The 22,240-nt window shown below is 42.1% G+C and overlaps 1 protein-coding gene across 2 annotated transcripts in view; it reads left to right on the top strand.

Annotated features, from left to right (window-relative positions):
- The window catches only part of GAD2 (glutamate decarboxylase 2), a 41,606-nt gene that overhangs the window by 14,396 nt on the left and 4,970 nt on the right, over positions 1–22,240 (top strand). For both annotated transcript variants that reach the window (XM_056337177.1, XM_056337178.1), the window contains 7 exons: positions 7,855–7,934; positions 11,628–11,682; positions 13,140–13,256; positions 14,347–14,411; positions 18,318–18,396; positions 20,093–20,242; positions 22,009–22,116. In XM_056337177.1, coding sequence (XP_056193152.1) covers positions 7,855–7,934; positions 11,628–11,682; positions 13,140–13,256; positions 14,347–14,411; positions 18,318–18,396; positions 20,093–20,242; positions 22,009–22,116 — 654 coding nt within the window. The remainder of the gene's footprint in view (positions 1–7,854; positions 7,935–11,627; positions 11,683–13,139; positions 13,257–14,346; positions 14,412–18,317; positions 18,397–20,092; positions 20,243–22,008; positions 22,117–22,240) is intronic.

The raw sequence follows: 22,240 nt of genomic DNA on the forward strand, positions 1-22,240 counted from the left end.
CAAGAATTTCAGCATAACAGATCAGACTCTATTTTCATTTCTACCAGTCTAGAGCTTCTATTACTATACATGAATGAAGTTATGCTGCAATTGCTGCCAGTATTACTGCATCAGAATTTAGCCTCAGTTTGATGCCATGATGATAGGTTCAGCTGCCAGCGCGGGAGGAGTAACTCCTAGCTCCTAAGTGATTCCTTTCCTAATTTAGGAGTGCATCATGTTCCTAAATTAGGAGCCTCGTTGTCTGCACAACCAGTGAAGAGAGGCACCTCTGGAGAGAAACTTGAAGCATCCAAATTAGGAACCTAAATATTCCTTAATTTAGGTGTTCTAAATCACCTTTGGGAGGGGTTCACCTACTTCTGTGCATTGACCATACAGAGAGATCAGCCTCCTGACATACACAACCTACATTAGGTGCCTGACATAGGTTATGTGACTATTCCAGCCATGCATGTTCCCAGTAAGCAGATCTTCCCTAAGCTGTTCAGCAGGACCGTGACGTATCTCTCACTCTGCTTCTGTTTATTTATTTTTCACCAGTGACAGTGAAGCACAATACTTGGGTCAGTCTTGGCCCAGGTATGATTTCAGATGCATTGGTGCTCAGGACTTAATTCAGTCCTCTGTATTCACCAGCATCATCAGCGGTTCTTTCATCTGCACTGGTGTGGGAGCAGAGTGATGTCCTTCAGGGCAGCCGTTCTGGACTGCACGTGATGCTAGAGACCCTGACTCAGGGGTGTAAAAGTGATGGATGCTAGCTGTAAAAACCTATTTTATTCCATAGTTTGAAACACAATGAAAAATCTAAGGTGAAGGCCTCCTCCTGTGTCCCAGCACATCAGCTGAAGGCTGCTGTGAGTGTTCAGCTGAGCACAGCCCGTTTTCAGGGTGAAGAAAGTGGATGAAAGGAGAGCTGCCTTCTCAGAATATTTTAGTTGATCCATTTGTCTATAAGGCAAGTCCTGTTGAATTTTAACCTGTTCCCTATTGTGATTTTGACCTGGCCAGCTAGCACTGTCTTACAAACAGCATCCAACAGTAGCTGGGAATAGTATGGAGCAGGGATCGCCCCTAGTAGACAAAAGACAAAGTCATCTTACCCTGAGGAGGAAAGAGGTGCAGAGAGGAAAAGTTTAGCTGCAGAGAATAGTTGGGTGCAGGTTACAGAACAGCCTTTGGCCTTTTTATTGGTAGAACAAAAGTAGCTTAAGAGACTTCAAGCTTTTCCATCGACTTGATGTTTAATTTGGGGCTGTATAGACTCAATCCACAGTTCAGAGAATGAAAAAAAAAAAAAAAACCTGGGCATAACTGGAAAGACATGAAAAAAATTTCTATCTCCTCTCTTCTCCAACCCAGCGAGACTGTACTCATGCAGCCCACATCAGCTTTCCTCGTTTCCCACCCCTCTAGAACCCCCCTGACATGACGACAAGGAATGCCTTGTCAGGTGCTCAGAAAGGACATAGCAATTCAGCTGTGTTCGTAGTTTTGGAGAAGAAAGTGCAGAGGAAGAACTGGCAGGTGATGAGTCTGAGCTGACAATAAGGGACCTCTTCAACCCGTTAGAGACCCAAGGAACACAGGGAGGCTCTCTGCCTCTGGCATCCTCCTGCCTGCACTGCTGTTGGGGTGAACTAGTGCCTGCCCAAGGCTTCACTGGGAGCAGCTCTGGCACCCATAACTGTGAAGGGAAGGTCTCTTGGCTGCTCAGGCGTAAAGTGTCAGCACTGTAGACAGCCGCATGTTCTTGGGGGGACCTCACCCTCTGGGGGAGCCCTAGGAGTGCCTCTGAGAGGTGGCCTGTCTGTGGTTGTAGGGGAGCACCCTCACAGCAATGACACACGCAGCATCCACATGGCAACTAGATCGGAGGAGGTAATTAGCAATAAATCACTGCTTCAGCTTCTTGCATGTTGATTTCTCCTTGTGGACACGCCCCATTACTTGCAGGGAGTACAGCAATCTACATCGATAGCTGTGGGAGAAGAGTGGCTTTGGCAAAATTTTTGTATGTGGGAACAGTTTCTGAAACCTAATATGGAGGTTCTTGGTGCTGAGGCAGAACGAAATTAAAAAGTGACTTCTGTCCCAAAGCAGACAGCTCGATAGACCACCATTTCACACAGCCTGCGGAAGATTTGGGTTTGGTTTCTGTGTAGAATGAAAAGCAGATCTCTAGTCCCACCACTTCCATGGCATGTAGCATTGTCTTCTGGCCAGGCAACTTAGGAGACAGTTGGCAGCACTTCCACCTGCAAGAAGCAGTCCAAGGGGTGACCTATGAGGTGGGACTTCCAGGAAAAGATTTGAGGAGCCTGGAGATCACATCTTCTGTTGGGTAGCATGAATTACAAACCCGAAAGTTACACTTCTGAGCGTACAGAGTATGTAGGGAATAGTTTTGATTTCACCTAAGGAAACTAAAAATCAAACTTAAATATTCATGCATTCTTTCTTTGAATTACTTAATACATAATAACTAGAAAAGTGTATTTTGGTGGTATTTGAAGCCAGGGGGAAACAGTGAAAATTTGGTCATATTTGAGGAGCAACTTAATTCAAGTAACACCATTCGAATCAAAGTAAAACCATTTTTCCAGAAAAATAGTCCTCTAGGCCCAAAGGAGGCATTTGTCATTTGGGTCTAACCCTTCATCTGGTCAGTATCTTGTGGCTTTTACACTGTCACAGGATCCTCCTGAACTCAGTGCGACATTTCTTATCAACAGATAATTCTGTAAAACTATCCACACTGGAGAAAAACAAGTGAGTCTTCCTGGATTAGAAGAGCAGTGTGAAGTTAAATAAAGATGGAAATATTAGTATGTTGTACAGAAACACAAGTTTAAAAACTAAATAGCAGGAGCTAAAGGAAACAATAGCAAACATATACATCATTACACTGTGTTTAAAAATGTGATGGGACTCAGTATACTCTTTATGTAGGTAATTGAAGGAAAAGCTATACCTTAAAATTAGATGTTAAAGATAGGATTCATGTCACTTAACCTTAATCACCTAAAATGTAAACATTTCATCTGAGTTAGTCTATACACTTCTTTACAGCCATTAAAAAAGAGAGCAACTTCTGCAGCAGACAGCTCATCCTAGTCTAAAACGGATGCCACAGCCTCGGGGATGAGGTGCCTTCTAGAAGTACCTTTTCTTCCCCACTACCGAGGGGGCCCAAACAGCCAGTCTACACCAGCCACACATTTTTAGATTATTAAAGTTAAGAGAAGAGTAGCCCAGCCTACCGTCCAGGGATCCCACATTGTTTAAAGCCCAGGAGAGGTGGAGAGGAATGCGTGTTCGCCTCCTTTCCTGGCGTGTGGCTGATGGAGTGAGGCTGGGGGTCCAGGTCTGCTGGGTACCAGGCTGCCAGTGACCAAACCTCGGAGAGGATTCAGCTGCTGCATGGCTCGACTTGCACAGCATTTGGGCACTCACTCCTGATGAGCTCCTTCTGCAGAGCTTGTGCCACTCTGGATTTACATGAGCAAGGAGAAACTGCAATCTGAAAATTCAGCCGTGGCCTTTGGGGCTCATGGCGTTAAGATGGTTCTTCCTGACAGCTTCAACCATGCCAGATTATGAGCACGTAATTTAGCAAGCTATAAAAATAGAAGCATCTGTATATATTGAAGCACTGTTCTTTTAAGATAACAGTGTCATACTTTTCAGCATCATAACATTTTTAATTATTCTAATTATTTCTTTTTCCAAAAGGCCTATTCATCATTACACCTGTAATAAATTTACACTGTTTTTACGTTGCAAAGCTAACTATGAAAAAATGGCAATCAAGCAGACAAACCTATGCCTAACAGCATTTGAAATTTTGGACAAGGAAAATTCCCCTGGCTCAAAATGATCAATTTTTTTTCTGACCGGTAATATGCTTTTATTACTAATACTGGCTAATACTCTATACCTTCTCCTTCACCACTCAATTTTAACCACGTTTCTTTTTAGAGAGGAATTGTGGTTCCTCTCTACTGGGGATGTATTTGTAGCCTTCCATGCACCCTTTTGTAGTGCTTGAAGGGAGGGAGAGAGAAAGCCTCAGTGACAGCTCACTGCCACTTGGGTGTTCTGCCTCTGGCAAGCGCAGGACACTGGTGAAACTCTGAACCTGACAGCTTTTCCCGGCCTGTTTTTTTCTTTCAGTGCTGGCATCAGGCAGTCTGCCTTTGTCCTCCCTTTTTGACCCTGGTTCTCCCACCATAAGACTTAAGATCTGTGTAATTCCTGCATGGCTGTGTCGTGAAAGATGGTGTTCAAGCTCACTTCCTTGCATGGCTGAACAGACTGTAGCCCCTGTTCTCCCAAAGAGGTCACAATTAATGTCCTTCTTCCCCATTAACCCAGCTGAACGTGTCAGTAGTTCTCTCTAACCAGGCTTATTTCTGCAAACCTTTCCTTCTCTTTGACCTTTACGTTTTCCTATGTTTACCTTTATATTACACAGGCAATCAAATTTTCAGCACCATACCGGGAATATTAAAGCAATGTTTAATATCCATCATCATTAGGAAAGCTTTCTTTGTTCTTAAAACTATATTTTTTGCATTTTCATTTTCATCATGGCTCTTTTAGAGCCTCTCAGGCAGTTAGGGTAATTCCTTTGATGCTACCCTGAGACAGAAAAATGTAACAGCAGTCATATATCTGTGACTGTATACACAGATTGAGCAATTTCATACTGAAAGTTTGGTTAGAAATTGTAAATGCATTTGCCCTTCTGTGCACAGACTTCTGTATTTCTTCCTAATTTGTCCCTAAACTTGGTTTGGTTCCTGACCGCTGAATTCCCCTCAGTCTGTAAAAAGTCTTCAGGCAACGAAGCTATCAACACTACATTCATTTTTTTTCCCCAGTGCTGTTTTAGCAGAGACTTCTCAATGAGGCAGCTGAGCTTGGCCATATTCCAGTGGATGCCTCTGAGCACATGGGCATAATTTTCTTCCTCATAGTAAACCATTCAAATCTGTATTTTCTTTTTTAAGGCACTTTGAATACTTCTATTTTTTATTAGAACAACAAATGGCAATAGTAAATCTATTTTAACTAGTATGGAATGAGGAGCAACATTTATCAATGTAATGTCATTGACTCAAAACCCAGTGAAATATGTCTGACTTTTCACTCCTACATCTCTGCTTGTATTTATATATTACACTATCCAGTATGTGCACATCAGTTTGTGTAATACTTGAATAAAAAAATAGATGAAATTTTTTTAACATACATAAATTCGGTTGTAGCTTCACATGGCATATCAGTGAACTGTCGTAATGTTGGCAGTATTCTAGCTCTGTTCCATTTTTTGCAAAGCTCAAAGATACCTTCCTAAACTTGGGAATTTTTTATAAGCCTCCTCATGGCCGTTCTTCCTCGCTGCTCTCATAAAGTTGCAGTGCTGCACCATGGGGCTCAGCGAGACAGGGAGACCTGCGAGGCTGGTAAGAGACTCCAGTGTCTTCCACGTGTAGAGGTTTGTGGATTGGTCACAGTCTACAGTGCATTTGTACTTGGGAAAAGTCCACGGACTGCAGTGGAACTGATGAAGCTCATGGAAATGTGTTTGTTCAAAAAGGCGCTTTCATGAAATAAAGGAACATGCCATGAAAAATACTGGTGTGATGGCTGAGCAGGCCTGTGACGTTCAATATATAAATACTTCCTAGCACCCTGTGACTCCAACTAGAAAAACAACAGGGAAACTCCATATCTAATCCGAGCATACCACTAACCTGTGGTTTTAATAGAGCAGATAATAACAGTGTGTTAAAGTCAAACATCTGCCATTTTCCAGAGCACTGGTGCCTGCAGGTGCTGTGCTTTCCACTCTCACAGACAGCAGATACCACAGGGCTTGGTCCATAGGGAACGGGTAGAAATCTCCTCACCTGACGTTCAGGGCCCACTCCAAACCAGTAGCCCTCATGCTGGATGAATCCTTCCCCAGAGGTGCCCGTTTCCCCCCCGAACACAGAGGGACCAACTTGATGACTGAAGCGTGATGAGGCTAGCGGCAGTGAACCCGCTCTAATTCAGCACAACACTGAAGCACAGGCAGAAATCCCTCGTTGCTCATCTAAGCGCGTGGGTATGTGTTTCATTTGATCATCAGCTTGTGCAGAAGTCAGTCCAACGTGCTTATGTTTACATTTCAGAATTTGCTTAGTTCAGGGGCTAGGGTGGTTTGCTGTACCAGGGCCTTAAAAGCTGATTTTAGGCCTAGGCGACGTGATCAATGGCTGCTCAATACACACTGATGGCATAGTGCAGCCATGCTCCATGGGGGAAAGCTATACCCACCCTCTGCATTAAAAATAATTAATGTAGTATGAAAAATTTTACCTAAAGAAGTGTTTTCAAATTTTTCACGTATCATCAGTGAATCATGGCTCAAGCAACCTGAACTTCTTCAAAATGTCTAAACATTGAAAGAGTCAGTGGGCATCATGAAAACTTGAAGCATTTCAGCCAAAATGGTGAGAGACAGGCGTATTGAAAAAGGAGCTTGGAGTGAAAACTCTTCCACAACCTCAAACATAGCTGTCAGGACTCAAAGAAAACTACCTCCAGAGCAGTTTTTAAAACACAGGGGCTTTTTCACTTGTTAAGTTGAATGTACGTGTTGCATTTCTACTTTCCTTCCTCTCTCTTCCATAAATTTCGTTTGGAATTGGTTGGCATTTCCCGAAATGTTCGTTATGTATGGAGTCCTTTAGTATGCAGTGAAATTCCACCGACTTCACGGCCTTTAAGTGAAGTAGATGTGTGTAACCATCGTGTCCATCTCTTTCCCTACAGCTCTGTGCCGCTAGCATTACCGCTGAAGCCAAATACTCCCTTGACAGAGCAGTAGTGATTACTTCTCTGCTTTGTGGTCTTCTGCAGACTCTGTGTCTTCCTTTAATGTTACAGACACTTAAAAAGCCCTGTTAGATTGTTATCTCCTTGATCTTCTTTGTAGTGTTATCCTAAGCTAATGGTACTGTAGTATATATAAAGAATTTCCTTTTTTTTTTTTTTTTAAGTTTAATAATCTGTGGTTAAAATTACTTAGGACAATATTGTTACAGCTGGGTTTGAGTTAATACAAAATCAGATTCTTGGTGGTATAATTTGATATAAAACGATTTCATTACTGTAATCACTAGGATTTAAATTGGAATTATAAACCAACACTGGCTCAGGAGTTAAGTCCTATGAGCTAGAGAAAATTAGGCTGACTTGTACTCTAGTGTAGAACTTCCACATTTTATTCTGTACATACAGATTAACTAATAGCCTTACTAATAGCCCAGTTCTGATTTTAAACTGCAGTAGCTCTACTTGATAATGGGAGTTATTACTAGCTTTCGCTGGCATGAGATCACAATTAGGCTTCCTATCTTAACTTCTCTCCGTATATTATTTGTCCACAAGTTACATAGCAGAAGCACATCGCTCTGGACGCCAAAACAAAATGAAATCTCTTGGGTGGAAATTTTTGTTTCAGTAAATCAAGTTCATAGCTGAATCCATACAAGCAATAGAAGCTGCAGGTATGCATCAAGGACAGAATTTGAGTCCATCATCAGCCACAGTTGTGTATTTAATATTCCAGGAGTGAATCCAGACTAGAGTGATTGTTGTTTCTCTAATTGACTGTAGTGACCTGATACGATAGCACCTCAAATTACAGTGATCAGTTTCCAAAAAGGCTGTGAAAAGAATTACTGCCTGTGTGCGACTGCTTGCTGAAGGGATTGCAAGAGTGTAGTATGTTGTGTTAAATTAGATAAGAAATAATAATAAAAATGATAAATAATAATAAATGTATTTTTTCAGAGTCACTTTTCTGTGAAGAAAGGAGCTGCAGCCTTGGGTATTGGTACAGATAGTGTGATTTTGATTAGATGCGATGAGAGGTAAGTAAAGGTGCCAAATACAGCTCTGTTCATCGGTATGTACAAGAGGTGCTCAACTCAGAGGGAGCATATAGGATGCAGTCAGCAGTTGGTATAATTCATTGTAGCGCTGTCGTCTTCAGCCACCTTATGCTGATTTACCCTGCCTGAGGAACTGGCTCTGTCAGTAGCTTCTTCACGAGTCAGTTTTTGGGGCTCATCAGAAATCCTGGAAATTCCCTTCCGCAGGGATTTCTTATGCTGCTTTGATGCCAAAGTGAAACAAAACATCAAACTAACAACCATTCTTTACACATTCTTCTAAGAAACCAGGAAGAAGCTTGTTTTGGTCCAAATAGAGCATTTAGGGACTCTCACATTTTGATCCATTAAAATGAGCTGAAGTGGGCCTTTTGTAGGAGTGAAATGTCGAGGAGCGTTTGCTGATGTAATTCTGTCACTTCATGCCCCCACCATCTTTCTCAGCTGTTTCCCACATTTCCCGCAGTGCCCTTCATGGGGATTGCAGTGGAATGTGGAGAGAAGGGTTTTGGCAGCGTTGTGGGCAGCAAGGCCAGGGAGAAGGATGGCCTGCAGAAGGGAGTGCCACAGCAGGCACCTGACCTGCAGGTCCCATGGGCCAGGGGTAGGTAACTTCTTGCTTAACTCACCCAACTAAAAGGTTTTGATATTCTGTGAAAACCCATTTTGAGAAAGAGAGGTATATTAACAAAACCAACGTGTTCTGATGAAGACTTTCAATTTTAGGGAAAAAAAAACTTTCTATGGGATAAAAATTAATAGAACAATCCTTACTGATTCTGCTGAGAACCTTTTCAACAGAAACTGCTCTTACTATGAGTCCCAACTATCACTATTACAAGGTATTGAATTATTTATGGCTCTGGCATAAATGGAAGGTTTTACTGCCATCAAAATACTCTGCTCCCACATTAAAAGAAGAGCACCAGCTAAGCAATTTACAGTGCTAATCACAGCGTCTGCATATTGACTTATGGGCTTATTATCTCTTTATTAACAAAAGACTGAGCACACTCTGAAGAGGAATTAATGGCGACATCAACACAACCAACACACAATAAAATAAACCTCCGATTGTTTCTCTTCACTAAAGACAGGCATGGATCAATGAAGTCGTGTCTTCCTTTTCTTCTTGTGCAAATTCAGCATGATGATTTTCTGTGAAGACCACAATGCTTACCCTGCCCACCCTGAAGTAATCAGCAGGATTACTGTGTCTCTCCCCAAATCCCAGCAGATGCCACCAGGACAAAGCAGGTTGTTTGCACAGGATGTGGGCTGGTGCGGTGGAGATGAACCTCTGTGAAGATGGGGACCTGTGGAGGGATGAAGGAACACCATGAGATCTTTCTGATGTTTTCAGCGTGACCAAGCATACTTCCTGGTGGCTCTTGCCCATCCTGACCCACACCCACCAAGTGTGCCTGGTTTTGCTGTCTGTGTAAATGTGTGGTCAATTTTAAGCATGGAGAACATGCAGAAAGTCATGTTCTTCTTGCTCATGCTCCAGACTGGACAACATACATCTCCGATGTCTGTTTTACTTCCATGCAGACATACTGGTAGCAGTAGTGTATTAGTTGCAGGTTTGGGGTCAAAGCACTTAAGGCTGGTGTGGCAGCAGTGAAGCCTGTGTGCAGATGTGGGTGATAGGAGAAGACGTTGACACCAGCACTCACTCTATCCTCAGTGCCCTTTAGCTGCTGAGTCTCTTCTGCCTCACCCAGCAGCCCTCCTGCCTCTGATGCTGCCTAGCCCATGTCTTGCAACCCCCTGCCCCATTACCTGGGTGAGGTTTGTCTAAGCACAAGCCTGTTCATTTTGCGGTGCATCTTAAGTGTTGCATATGAGCTCAGGTGATAACACATAAAAATGCTGTGCAAGTAAGCAGGGCTCTTGGCTAGTTTACTAGATTTGGAGCAGGGGGGTGTTGTGCTCCAGCATGTGTTTAGACCACGCTCAAAGCCACCCTGCTGCATGCTCCTTGATAAAGGTTGACATTGCTTGGACATTGCCTCTCCTGGCCATGAATTCCTGCACGTACTCAGTGTGGCCACGGGCTGGATGATCACTTGTCTTGGTAAAAAAATGTGGGCAACATAGGGATCTGCCCAGCTCTGTGTGTGTTTTATGCACAAGGTCAATAAATTAGGAACTATTAAAGATCAGCATCAAAACTATGTTTGGAGGAGGAACTCATTGCCTTGTTTGGCACATTGTTGGTTTTTTCTTTATTTCTCTGATGATCCCAGGAACAGTTTTTGAAGATAAGACAACTACTGCTTTTCTCTTAACATGTACATGTAAATGGGGGGAACTCACAGTGAGCTGAATACTCTTCAGACCATTCTTGAAATTCGCAAGAACCAGGACTAATTTTTAGACTTGTAGAGATTTTTATTTTCAGTTACTCTTTTAGTGTTTTAGTGTTTAGAATAAGTAAAATGCAGGACAGATTTTGCAGAAAACTCAGCAGTACAAACCCATTTCTACTGAAATAATTATTGTCTTATTGTGAGCTCTGTAAGGATGACAACTTTAAAAAACGTAGCAGTATCTTATTATGATATATTTGTAATGTTTTTTTTTAATTTACATCCATCCAAATGTCATGAAAACACTTCAGTTTTTTTTAAATGCAAAATCAGAACTAAAACTAATGTTTCTTAATTTCCGTGAAGCTACTGTTTTGAGCTTTAGTGAAGGTTGTTCTTTTTTTACAGCAGTAGGAAATCAGTGCTTAGTGAAAGAAAATTCTGAAAAAGTCTTAAAAAATATTCATCTAAATGGACAACATTCAAAGCCAGTGAAGCCTTTTTTTCCTGTAATGTGGGGAGCTGTTGTGTTTGCATTGCTGTTACGTGTCCTGTCTCTTCTTAGGTAGGCTTGCTTGTGGCTAAACAAAGAAAACCTTAACCTCATTACTCAGTGTCAGCACTGGTTTTGTCTTGTGCATAATTCATTTACAGGATTTCATAAATTAGCCTTTAAGCCTTATACCACTAAATCTCAGTCTCAGGTAAATTGTTCATACTAAAGGTGTTGCAAATACAGTGTACAGTCGACACAAGGGGTCTCGCAGTGGATTTAATGAGTCTAGACTGGTAGCTTCTTCCAATATCCTGCTTCAAGCAAATGCGAACGTGTAATGCACCAATCCGTGAAATAATTGCCCTCAAATGAGTGTCCCTGGGATGGAAGCACAGAGGTGACTGCTTAACACCAGAGCTGAGTCACATTGCTCAGCGCTGTGCAGCTCAGCTGGCATTTTCTGTGCCTGCTGAAAGGGGACGGTGAGATTTGGCACCCAGTGAGCTTCTTGAGACTCTGGGCTGAGCTTCTCCCTGGGAGCCTGGAGCATATTTCTGGGGCTGTAACATCAAACAGGACCAGGAGGCTCCATGGAGTAGCATCAGTCTTCAATGGGGGTGGCCATGAGGTAGCTTCTCTGTTACCATCTTGATGTTACCATATTGATGCAGACTGGTTGGCAAAATAATTAGGGTGAAAACTCAGACTAATGGACAGAGTCTTTCTGTGCTCTTCCATGCTGCATAACCCTTGGGCAAAAAAGTCACTTTGTTCCTTCTTTGATTTTCCTATAAAGTGAAGAAATAGCAGCAAGAGCTGATTTCAAGACCAAATTATTGATATAACTCTCTCTTGCTCCAGAGGGAAAATGATCCCATCAGACCTTGAAAGAAGAATTCTTGAAGCCAAACAAAAAGTAAGTTTATTAGCTTTTCTGCTTCCAAAAAGGAAAAAAAAACCCCAAGAATGATACAGCTAGTTGTTTTGCTTTCCTTGGTAAAACAACACAGACTTGCCCATTAACTTTTTCTTTCTTTCTCAGAAATGTAGCCTGGCAATTGGTGAGGCAAGGGTTGCTGAGAAAAACAGCTTTAGAGCTACTTTATAATATCCATGAGCTGTTTGGCTTTTTTTTTTAATATGTTGCCCTACATAACATCCTCCTTTTTTACATTATCCACCTATGATACAGTTTCTCAGCTGAATATTAAAAAAGCCAGAGTAATCATTTGGGGAATTGCTGTGTTTTAATGCATTGAAAGTGCTCCTCATAGACTCGCCAAATCAATGGAAGATAAACTAAAATCCACAAAACTCTAAAAAATTCACTGCTTTTGTATGTGTTCATTAACAGAACCTAGAATTAAAACATCAGATTAAAATATGCAGTGGATTCAGCCCAGTGCCTTCAATGTTTATATAAATAGTCATTAGACACACAGCATTCAAAGCTCATTAATAACACAAATCTTCATTAAAAGCTCCCTTTTTATAAGGAAAACAATACAGTAGATGAAAAATAAGGCAAAATGACAGTACTGAGTGCCACTCAAACCCACTGACCATTGCTGAAGGAAATTTGGACCTTTTTGATAGCTTAAACCCCAGTTCTGCAAAAAAATAGCTAGTTTTTACCTTTGTTGCACTGAGTAGTCGTTATGAAATCAACAGAACTACAAGTGAATTTAAAATGAGACACTGGTATGAACTGCAGCAGACCCAAGACCTCATAGTGCCAAAAGCTGTGTGATGGACAGTGAGTGCTCCTCTGTGAGGTGCGGCGTTTAGCGGAGGGAATCCAAGAGATGGCCCCTGGCCTCCGTGGAGGTGGCTGGCTTGCTTCAGAAGAGCTGTCTCCCTGCCCTGCACAAGGGATGGGGCTGGAGGTGAGCCCCACACCTCCCCTGTGCGCTACCCCCAGGAGACACTCCTAGACAAGATGCTCCTGCTGACGGGACTGGGCCACCACACGTTCAGGCACCTGCTGGCATGACGACAATGCAGCGCAGGGCGCAGTCCATCAGAGATGCTTTTTGCACTGTGGTGCCTGGGTGAGGTTTGGTTTACGTGGCGTCACGAAGAGCAGACCTTTTTGTTTCAGGCAGGTGGCGTGGAGCAGAATTGTTTTGAGTCCTTGCCTGTGTCATACATAAATGGAGGATGCTGGTTTGGAAGTTTGCTGCCACCTTAAGGTAGAACTTGTAATATCACCAGCATCTAAACTGGGAGAAAACCAGTGTAATGTAGCAGGGGTGTCCTCTAGGAGACACTTCTAGGCTCACTGTGGAGACAGCACAAGAGAAGTTGGGGCTGCTGCAGACTGAGGGGCTGCAGCCATCTGACCTTGCCAAATACCTCTGGGCTTTCTTGCAGGGATTTGTTCCTTTTCTGGTGAGTGCCACAGCTGGGACAACAGTGTACGGGGCGTTTGATCCTCTCATAGCCATTGCAGACATCTGCAAGAAATACAAAATCTGGATGCACGTAGATGTAAGTATCATCTTATGTGGGGGGCTGTTCACTTTGAACAGCGTCATCTTACATAAAACCCATTGTATTTGGCTCCTGTAATTAATTTTAACATCCAAGCGCTGACTTCCCACTCCTCTGAAAGCTCGGGTCAGGGGGACGCTTCAGGAGCTGTGACACTGTGGTACTTTGGCAGCTGGGACGCTGAAGGTGACCTGGTTTGAGTGCTTTTGGCCTTCAGCGTTCTCTCTTAATGCCGTTAGTACAAGAAATACATAAGAACCATACTGAGCACTGGCCTAGCTTCTGCAGCAGCTGCAAAATAAATACGTACAGAAAAGGCTAAGTTTGTCTGGAGTAAAGTACCGCAAATTGCTGAACAGGTTAATGCGAACGATAGAGAAATTTATCAGATTGGCTACTTAGCCTTATCTGGGCTTTTGCCAATAAATCTTTCTGAAGGATCATCTTTCAGCCCTAGAATGGCTTTTGTGTCATTTTTGCAAATCCTTTCTCCAAAAAGGCTTGGTAATTGAATTTCCGTAGAGCTGGGTATCTTGCTTTTGGATTACTGCATCAGCCAAAATCAGTCCAATTCAAAGGAAGAATTAGTATTTACCTTAAACTACTTCTCAGTCACATGAAATGCCTGCTTGTCCCACATCTCTGTCAGCGAAAGCAAACAAGTAGGGGGCAAGCAGTAGTCGTCTGAAATGTGATGAAAACTCTACCAGAGCAGCTGAGATCCCAGTCTGGTTTATCATCACTTAGTCCCTAAAAAAGAAAAGGCAGCTTACCCAGGAGCAGCTCTGCAAGTCATTAATTCCAGCAGGGGGTAGCCCCGTGTGTCAGTGTCACAGGGGGTGGCGAGGGGGGGATTAGCAGACCATAAGGGTGGGCGCTCAGGCTGTGGGCTGTAAACTGCTGCCTCCAAGCTACTGGAAGAAAATTGTTAGCACAGCTAATGCCTCAGGCCCCATCTGCCTGGTCATTTTGGAACGTGCCACATCAGCAAGAAAAAATGAAGGGGCCCCAAACTGATGTGAACGCACAGATGTCATCACAGAGAAAAGCAGAGTTCTCATTAAGATAATGTGTGTTGCCTTTCTAGGGAGCGTGGGGTGGCGGGCTCCTGATGTCAAGAAAACACAAATGGAAGTTAAATGGCGTTGAAAGGTATGATTTATTAATGTTAATTGAACACATTTATTAAATGTATTTTAACACACTTGTGATCACCGTAGCGATGTCAGTAAATAAAATAAAAATCAATGTTGTCTCCAAGATACAGCAAGAAGAAATTATGCAAACTTTCCTTGTTGAAGTAGCATTGCTAAGTGCCTTTGTTCAGTGCTACAGTAGTGTGGCACTTTTTTTTGTAGTACAAACAGCAGGCATTTCTTGTTTGTTTTTCCATTCCAGCGTACATTCGCAGATCCAGAGTGTTTTCTGCAGCATTCTCTGATTTAGCGTCCAGCGTGAATTAGCAATTGCATTTCTCTAAGAAATGAATCTTGGAGGTTTTGTGTGCTGAAGTCTTAAGTATAAAAGGTGGATGCACCTGCAGTTTGTACAGGTGTCCTGGCAGTCACTGACCACTGCTCCGTCACTTCTGGAGAGAATACCCCCCTCCAGGCTGTGCTAATGACATCTTCTTAGTAAATCTGTGCCTGCATGTATACACCGTTGTAGTCAGAAGCCCATCGATATTACAGATACATACAGAAGAACGTAAGGGATGCCAATCCTGTTCAGAGTCTGGAAGGACTGAGCTTAAACTTAAAACCAGCTGCTTATTCAGAAACTTTTAGTTAAGTTGTGTAACTCCTTGCCATAGGATTTTAAGATTTACCTGCAGTCAAGGAAAGACAAAAACTGTTTGGGACTCTGTGAACCACAAACGAGTGGGAGCTCAAGGGAGTATTTAGAGGAAATTTTGTATATGTTTGCCCTGTTTTGTATTCTTCCCAGGCACCTTATTTAGGCCACTTGCTAGATACGGTATACTGCGTCACTCTCACATTTGTGTATTTTCTGAAGCTCATGCTGTTTGAGAGTAAATCATTACTCCTTTCCACCTTTTTTATCTCTAAATCAAATTGCTGTTCCTTGCCAATTAAAATTACAAACAACTTCCTCATCCTGTTCCTGAAGATTAGGAGAATGCCTTGATGATTCAGTTTCTTTCTCATACGTATCTCATCCAAAATTTGGAAAGCAGCCAACAGTTCTGTGAATTTGATTTAGTTAAATTAAGACTGCCTCCAGCACTCCACACTTACATAGTGTGCGTGAAAAGGACATACATCCAAATATCCAGCAAGTTAGAAAAATCTACCCAATTGCCTATGAGGACAGAGTATGAAAAATGGAGTTTGCCTCTCACACTGCTCTCCAGGTTCTGCCGGAATGAGACATTCGGGTTGAATCTATATTGGAGAATTTTCCAAAGAACACACTTTAGATCCAGAACTCCACTGGATTTTATCTAGTGCTTTGATAAGAACCATCTCCATACGTTTGGCAGTGAATGAATGAAATTTGTCATTTCCAGTGCTGTTCCTCTGCTTCATGGGCAGAGTGGCTCGTTTCAGTTTGTCCAGATCTTAAATGTGAGTGCCTTTAGAGCAGACTTACCAGACCTAACTTTTATGGACGTTCCTGTTTCATGGTAGATATTCGAGTACAACCCAGTCATTACAGGTCTGGATAGAAGAGAACTGGAGCTGATACTCATATTTGATAGGGAGGAAAGGTACAAGGAGGGAGCATTAAATGGTGCAATCACTCAGTGCTCTAAGTACTTGCATCCTTCTGGTGACAGGCAGTCCAGCAAAAATAGCCTGTCAAAGGTAGGAGGAGTTGCAGGGCCATCCTTACCGTGCCCTCCAGTCCCCACGTGGCACATTTCAAGCTGCTCCAAGGCATCAGAAGGAAGCATGTCCCCTGGTGTCTGGAACAGATAGGTCTGGCCACCGTCAGGAGTTCCAGGCTCTCTGGTGCCCCTCACCCAGAGGCTGGGGCAAGGGGTGATGGCTACGTGAGAAAAGCGTGTTTGCAACTGAATGAGCTCTGCCATACAGGGTCTGGGCATCCTTCCCAGGGCTGCAGCTGGGCTGTGAATGCACCTCAGTCTGTTTTTAATGATGGCTGAGGACCAAATTCTGCCAGTCTTGAACCTCTCCTGTCATCCATTTGAAACCTCCAAAGGGAAAATTTTCCTTTGTTTTTTTCTTTGTGACCCACATCCAGAAAATGATATAGGTGCTTGGTGCTCAGTTATTTGGGCAAACATGAGATGCTTTAAAAAAACATCTGTGGATCCGTGTAGCTTTTTTACTTTACTGTTTGTCTCAGTCAGCAGCTTCTTCAAGCACATACTGATGACTGAAGCCCAGAATAACTGATAACAAATGAAAAATGGTAAATTTTTATTTTACATAATTATTTTTTTTCTCTGTGCAGTTGGGATGTAATTGGGGGAATAAGTAACCTTAGGGTAAATTAAATGTTTCAGGCAGATAATTAACATCTGGCTTTTGTCACTAAAATAATCCTTTTGCTTGAGAAAACACATACCACTACTACTACTACTAGGAGTCTTTTAAAGAATTTCTCTCTGGTTCTGCACAGGCACAGATAAAAATTAAGAGGTATCATGTCAAAGGAAATTCATAGACCTGAATGCATGTTCAGAATCATTAGCTTTAGTGTTGTAATCAGATGACTGACTCTGAGCTGTTTAAAAGCTGCCAAATACTCAAAAAGCCAAGCCAAGTGGCCAGATGTTGCCTGTGGAAGACTGTTCCCTACAGATTTTGCATCAGGCACTTGCGCAGGCCCATTTAAATAGCAAAGAAGAAAGCACAGAAGTGCTGCTCGATGTCCATGTGAGTTTTGGATTTGCTTGCTTTGAAGGAGTGGAAGCAATTTTGGCAGGAAATTATGAGGATATGCATAAACCTATAGTGCTATTTCCAGTTCCTGCAAAGGAAAATACTGCCAGATTCTAACACGCTTACCTATGTTCACATCAATGTTACCTGCAAGTGTGTCCCGAGTCCCTTAAATTTTTACATGCCACAGTTGACTGATTTATCCCAATTTATACCACCAGAACTCAAATCATTGCACTACATGAAATCCTGTGCACAATGCATCCTTGACAGCCTGCCAAATAGAAGGCAAATGTATACATCTATCAGCTAATCATCATACTTAATAATAGTAATTAAAAAATAGCCAGTCGAGCATAACACAACATTAAAAAAATAAACAACTGGACAATCTTCCATTCAGCCCTTGCCACAGTCCTAAATGCTCCTTCTCTAGGCTGTGCTGTGACAGCACCCTGTTTGTTCACAAGATCTAGAGTGACAGCTGTTTTCGCAATGAATGTGTCCTGAAGGGAGGCAGGATTAGACTCTTCTGAAAGGGTGGATCAGTTCTGTGTTTATTACTGTGGTAATTTTGGACCTAGTCCTCCCGTTGTGTGAATTACCATAGCCAAGCTACAATTAAGGAGCCATGAAAATTTACCATCAGTAGAGCAATGAGAAAAATTACTTTGGGCCAGGTTTTCCAAGTTACGCAGAGACTTCAAGGCACCCAGAAGTATTTAAAGGAATTTTTACAAATGCCTATGTGAGCTGCTTACTAAAATCTTGCTGAAAGTGGAATCAATAGGAGGGATTCTGCTGGTCTGCCAGCTTTCTATGTGTGTCTTTCATCAGCTGTGTGACTTCAGAAAGTCAAGCGGGTGTTTTTAGGAAGTTTGCCCTATGCTTATAAAGTATAGGTGACTCCCCAGAAAGTTTATTATTGATTAAGTTGAGTAGATAAAGCAGTTATCCTGTAGTTAATTGCCAGGATTGTAATCCAAAAACCAATGAGAGTGGATTAGGTCCCTTATGAAGGCATTCCTTTCCTAGTATCAGCCATTATTATTTTAGTTTTGCTTGCTCAGAAAAGAGAAAGTTGTGCATTGCTACATGTTCATTATTATTCTGATTATTTCTAAGTGTCTCCATGGTTTCACCACCGTAGTACAATGTCTGAGTTTCATGTGGTTTGCTGTTCCAGGGCCAATTCAGTAACGTGGAACCCTCACAAGATGATGGGCGTCCCGCTGCAGTGTTCAGCCCTGCTAGTAAGAGAAGAGGTATGTCCCAGTACACTTGCTTCTCTGATCTTTTCTGACATTTTGCTTCTGAAAATCCTGGATATTTTCTTCCTTACTGTGTCATAGCTAATATTTGCTGATGTGATGGAAGACGATAAAAGAAACTGAGAAATATACCTCTAGTTACATGCTTAAGCCGTGACTGCAAAAGAAATTGAAGCAGTTGTCTAGCAGAAATGATAGATAAGTCAATGGCAGTACAGCGTTTTGTGGCTTTCCGTTCAAAATGTCCGTAGTTAATTTGTGGGTGCATAGCTGTGTAACCTGACTAGTTGCTGTGTAGCATAAAACGTAACTAGGAAAAACTCTAATTGTCTTGTGATGAATGGTGTAGTACACATGCAGTAGAATGTTTGATCCAGAATCTAGGCATCATTACGCTTTCTAGACTTTTATGACAGGTATTTCTACACAGCTTTGATCCATATATCCACTTTGGGGCACATGGGAGTAAAAATGGAACACTAAGTTTGCTTGGAATAAAAAGTAGACATTTCATTTAGTACAAGAATTTGAATTACCCTTCAAGCCTATAATTTTCATATAACCATCAGTTACTGGGACAGCTGCTATACAACCACCACTTACTAGAGCAGCTATCAAAAACCTGGTTGCTGTTTTGCTAACAGCTGTACAACAGATTGTATACAAAGTGATTGCACTTAGGAGGAGAGAATCTGGCTTTTATTTGCCCTCTGGGTCAGTTCCCTGAGACAAATCCTGCCTGGCTGAAGTCAGTACCATCCTTGACCTCTAGTGAGAACAGATGGCTCAGATTAGGAGAAAGTAAAGTTTTTTTTCTGTCTCATTTTACTATCTCGGTTTTGAGTTTACACATCGAGATTAGATTTGATGATAAGCAGCCATGTTTTGATTCTTCTTGGACTGGAAATTGCAGTTTTAGGCAACAGTCCTAAACTTGGTTGAGGACTTAACTAGAGCCAGAGCATGACTCTCTGCATTTCGCTTAAAAAGCTAAAAAGGAAACCTCATGCTTTCGTGAGCCAGGTTTCTTCACCTTGTTGGCTTCTGGCTCTCCCACAAAGCTGCCTCTCAGAACGGTGTCTTGCAGCCCAGAAATAGCTCTAGCTGGCTGTTTAAAGGCCATATGCTCTTCTGTCTGTTCAAAGCTTTCTATACCCCTACCACTTAAGCATCCAATCTGCAGCTGAGGGTTTGCAGAAAAGAATGGTGTCTACAAAGAAAGAAAACAAAGAAAATGAGGATTTTAGAAACCAAAGCGATTAGAAAAGTGGTTTGATATTATTTAGATAGTCACCAAATTGGCTTGGTCTGACTCAACCAGAAAAGATGCCTTCCAAGGAAAGGGAGCAAAGGAACCAGAACGAAGAAAAAGAGAGATCCAAAAATGAACTTACCCATAATGATGCTAGGAAGCACAATGTCCAGCTGTTTTTTTAAAAAATGCCTTGGCTCTGAGAGTGGATTACACATTGCTGGATCAGATACCAAGGTGTCCTAGGCACTGAATGGGATATGAAAAACTTGGTCCACTGGGCAGCTAGGTCTGGTTTTGTCCTTTTTTGTTATCTTTTTGCACTTGGACACATATTCCATGAATTTGGGTGTTCATAATTTCTCACGTAAAGCAACCCTCAAAACAGTAGTCAGTCACATCTGTGCAACATCACTTTTTTGTCTTTGTTTCTGTAAGGGATTGATGCAGAGTTGCAATCAAATGCATGCTTCCTACCTCTTTCAACAAGACAAACACTATGACCTGTCTTACGACACAGGAGACAAGGCTTTGCAATGTGGGCGGCATGTTGATGTCTTCAAGCTATGGCTGATGTGGAGAGCAAAGGTAGGAGTGCCTGTAATATATTTGTTAGCATTAAAATAATGCACACCAGATACAGTTGTGGGTTTTTTTCTGTAATCATCATTCTAGAAAAAATCTGACCTGCATTTCCCATATATAACATGAAAGAAAGAACATTATTATTTTCTGGGTTTTTTATACTTTTAACAATATAGCTTCAAAGCAGCACACATGATTTTGAAACTTGAACTCCATGGCTTTGCATAGCATTTGCTTTCTGTAACTGTAGGAGTCTAACAGCATAAATCATATACCTTGGAATGTTGTTATGAAGATTTCTGGAAATAAGAAGTTTTAATGACATTCAGAAATTAAACGTGACAAATCAAGACTGGAATACTTAGTTTCATTGCACGCAGTAGATATAAAGTCATCTTTTGAAGGAGCAGAGGAAAACTCATCAAAATCTGTTCTCTGGGAAATCTGAAAACACCAGCTTTAATGATTAATTCATCTGTATTTGTAGAATGTTGCTAAATAAGTTCTTCCATGTATTTATCCAATTAATTATGTCAAGCTGCCTCAGGTTTGTTCAGAGGAGATGACATCACTCTTTCAACTTCCAGAAAGCCTTGAGGATCCTCATGTGCTTCATTAGAACTCTGAAAACAATTCTGAGGCAGGCATCATGTAGCTGGAGGTGTGGGAGTCTGCGAAGGAGGATGCAGGTTTCTGTGGTTGCAGGAGCTGTTGTGCTAACTGGGGTCTCCAGTGTGGCAGGCAGTTTCAGCCACACGTTTCTCTTTCACCCCAAGCCTTTCTCCTTGGGCTGTGCTAGCTCTAGCCTGTTCTGAAATCTCTATACACAGAGGGATAATGACATGGGCTTTTAAGTCAGTTCTGCATTGCCAGAACAGATTTAGCAGGGACGTGCACTCAGAGTCATTTCTTCTTCTAAACCCCATTTTTTCAATATGCGTGGTACTGCTTTTTCTCTTCTCACACCCTGCTTGTAATATTAGCGTTACAAAATAGGATGTGTGTTTCTTAAACAGTTTATCTGTTCCAGCTGTTTATTCCTCTTCCTCCTTCATGAAGCTGGATCCTTTGTTTGTGGCATCACAGCTGGTGATTGCAGGAGCAATTATGATGTCACAGAGAGAAGATTACGACTTCTGCCAGAGAAGAAAAAGCAGGATTTGCTGCAGCTCTTAAAAACACAGCTTCTGAGCTTATATGGTGTCTGTTAGAAAAGAAGAGAGAAAAACACTGCAGAGGCAGGACAGCATCTAAACAAAATGTTCATTTTCACAGGCTGGACTCTAAAAGCGTATCAGTCCATTCTGTGTTAACTAAAAAAGAAACATTATTCTTGGCAAAGCCCCCAGCACATCACCCCTAGAAGATTAAAATCCCCTATTCTGAAAATAGCAGGAGACTCCTCATGTCTTGAGGTCAAGACCTTCTAGAGACCTCTTTCTGTCCCCGTCCAGGCTGTCCAAAACTGTGCTCAGCCTCTTTGCAAAATGTACCGAGGGCACCCTTCCTTGGAGGTTTGCAGTATTTTGCCGAGAGCCAGGCGAGTTCCCAGTGCTTATTTTGTAGAGATGTCTGTAGCGTAGTCACTGGCAAGAGCTGGAGACAAATGAGCTCTGCTTAGCAAAGTGGCCTTCATCTTGTAGAATCCCACAGAGGCTTCTGAAAAGTGACTTGTGCTGATGCTTTGGCAAGTGCCACATGGTCCTGTCACCCTTTCAGTTCACAGAACAGATAGTCACATAACTTCTTGTCTCCCTCTCTTTGTACAGGGAACCACAGGATTTGAAGCACAAATTGATAAGTGCTTGGAACTTGCAGAATACCTATACAATAAAATAAAGAACAGAGAAGGGTATGAAATGGTGTTTGATGGAAAGGTATGTATTGCAACTTCTTTTTCCAAGTTGGACAATAGCACTTGCTTTAGTCACCTGTTGGGATGCTACCAACAGGTCAAACCAAACAGCACATGACAGAAAGCCATGTCCCTTGTAACAAAAC

Source organism: Falco biarmicus, chromosome 4 (assembly GCF_023638135.1).
Source record: "Falco biarmicus isolate bFalBia1 chromosome 4, bFalBia1.pri, whole genome shotgun sequence".
Lineage (NCBI taxonomy): Eukaryota > Metazoa > Chordata > Aves > Falconiformes > Falconidae > Falco > Falco biarmicus.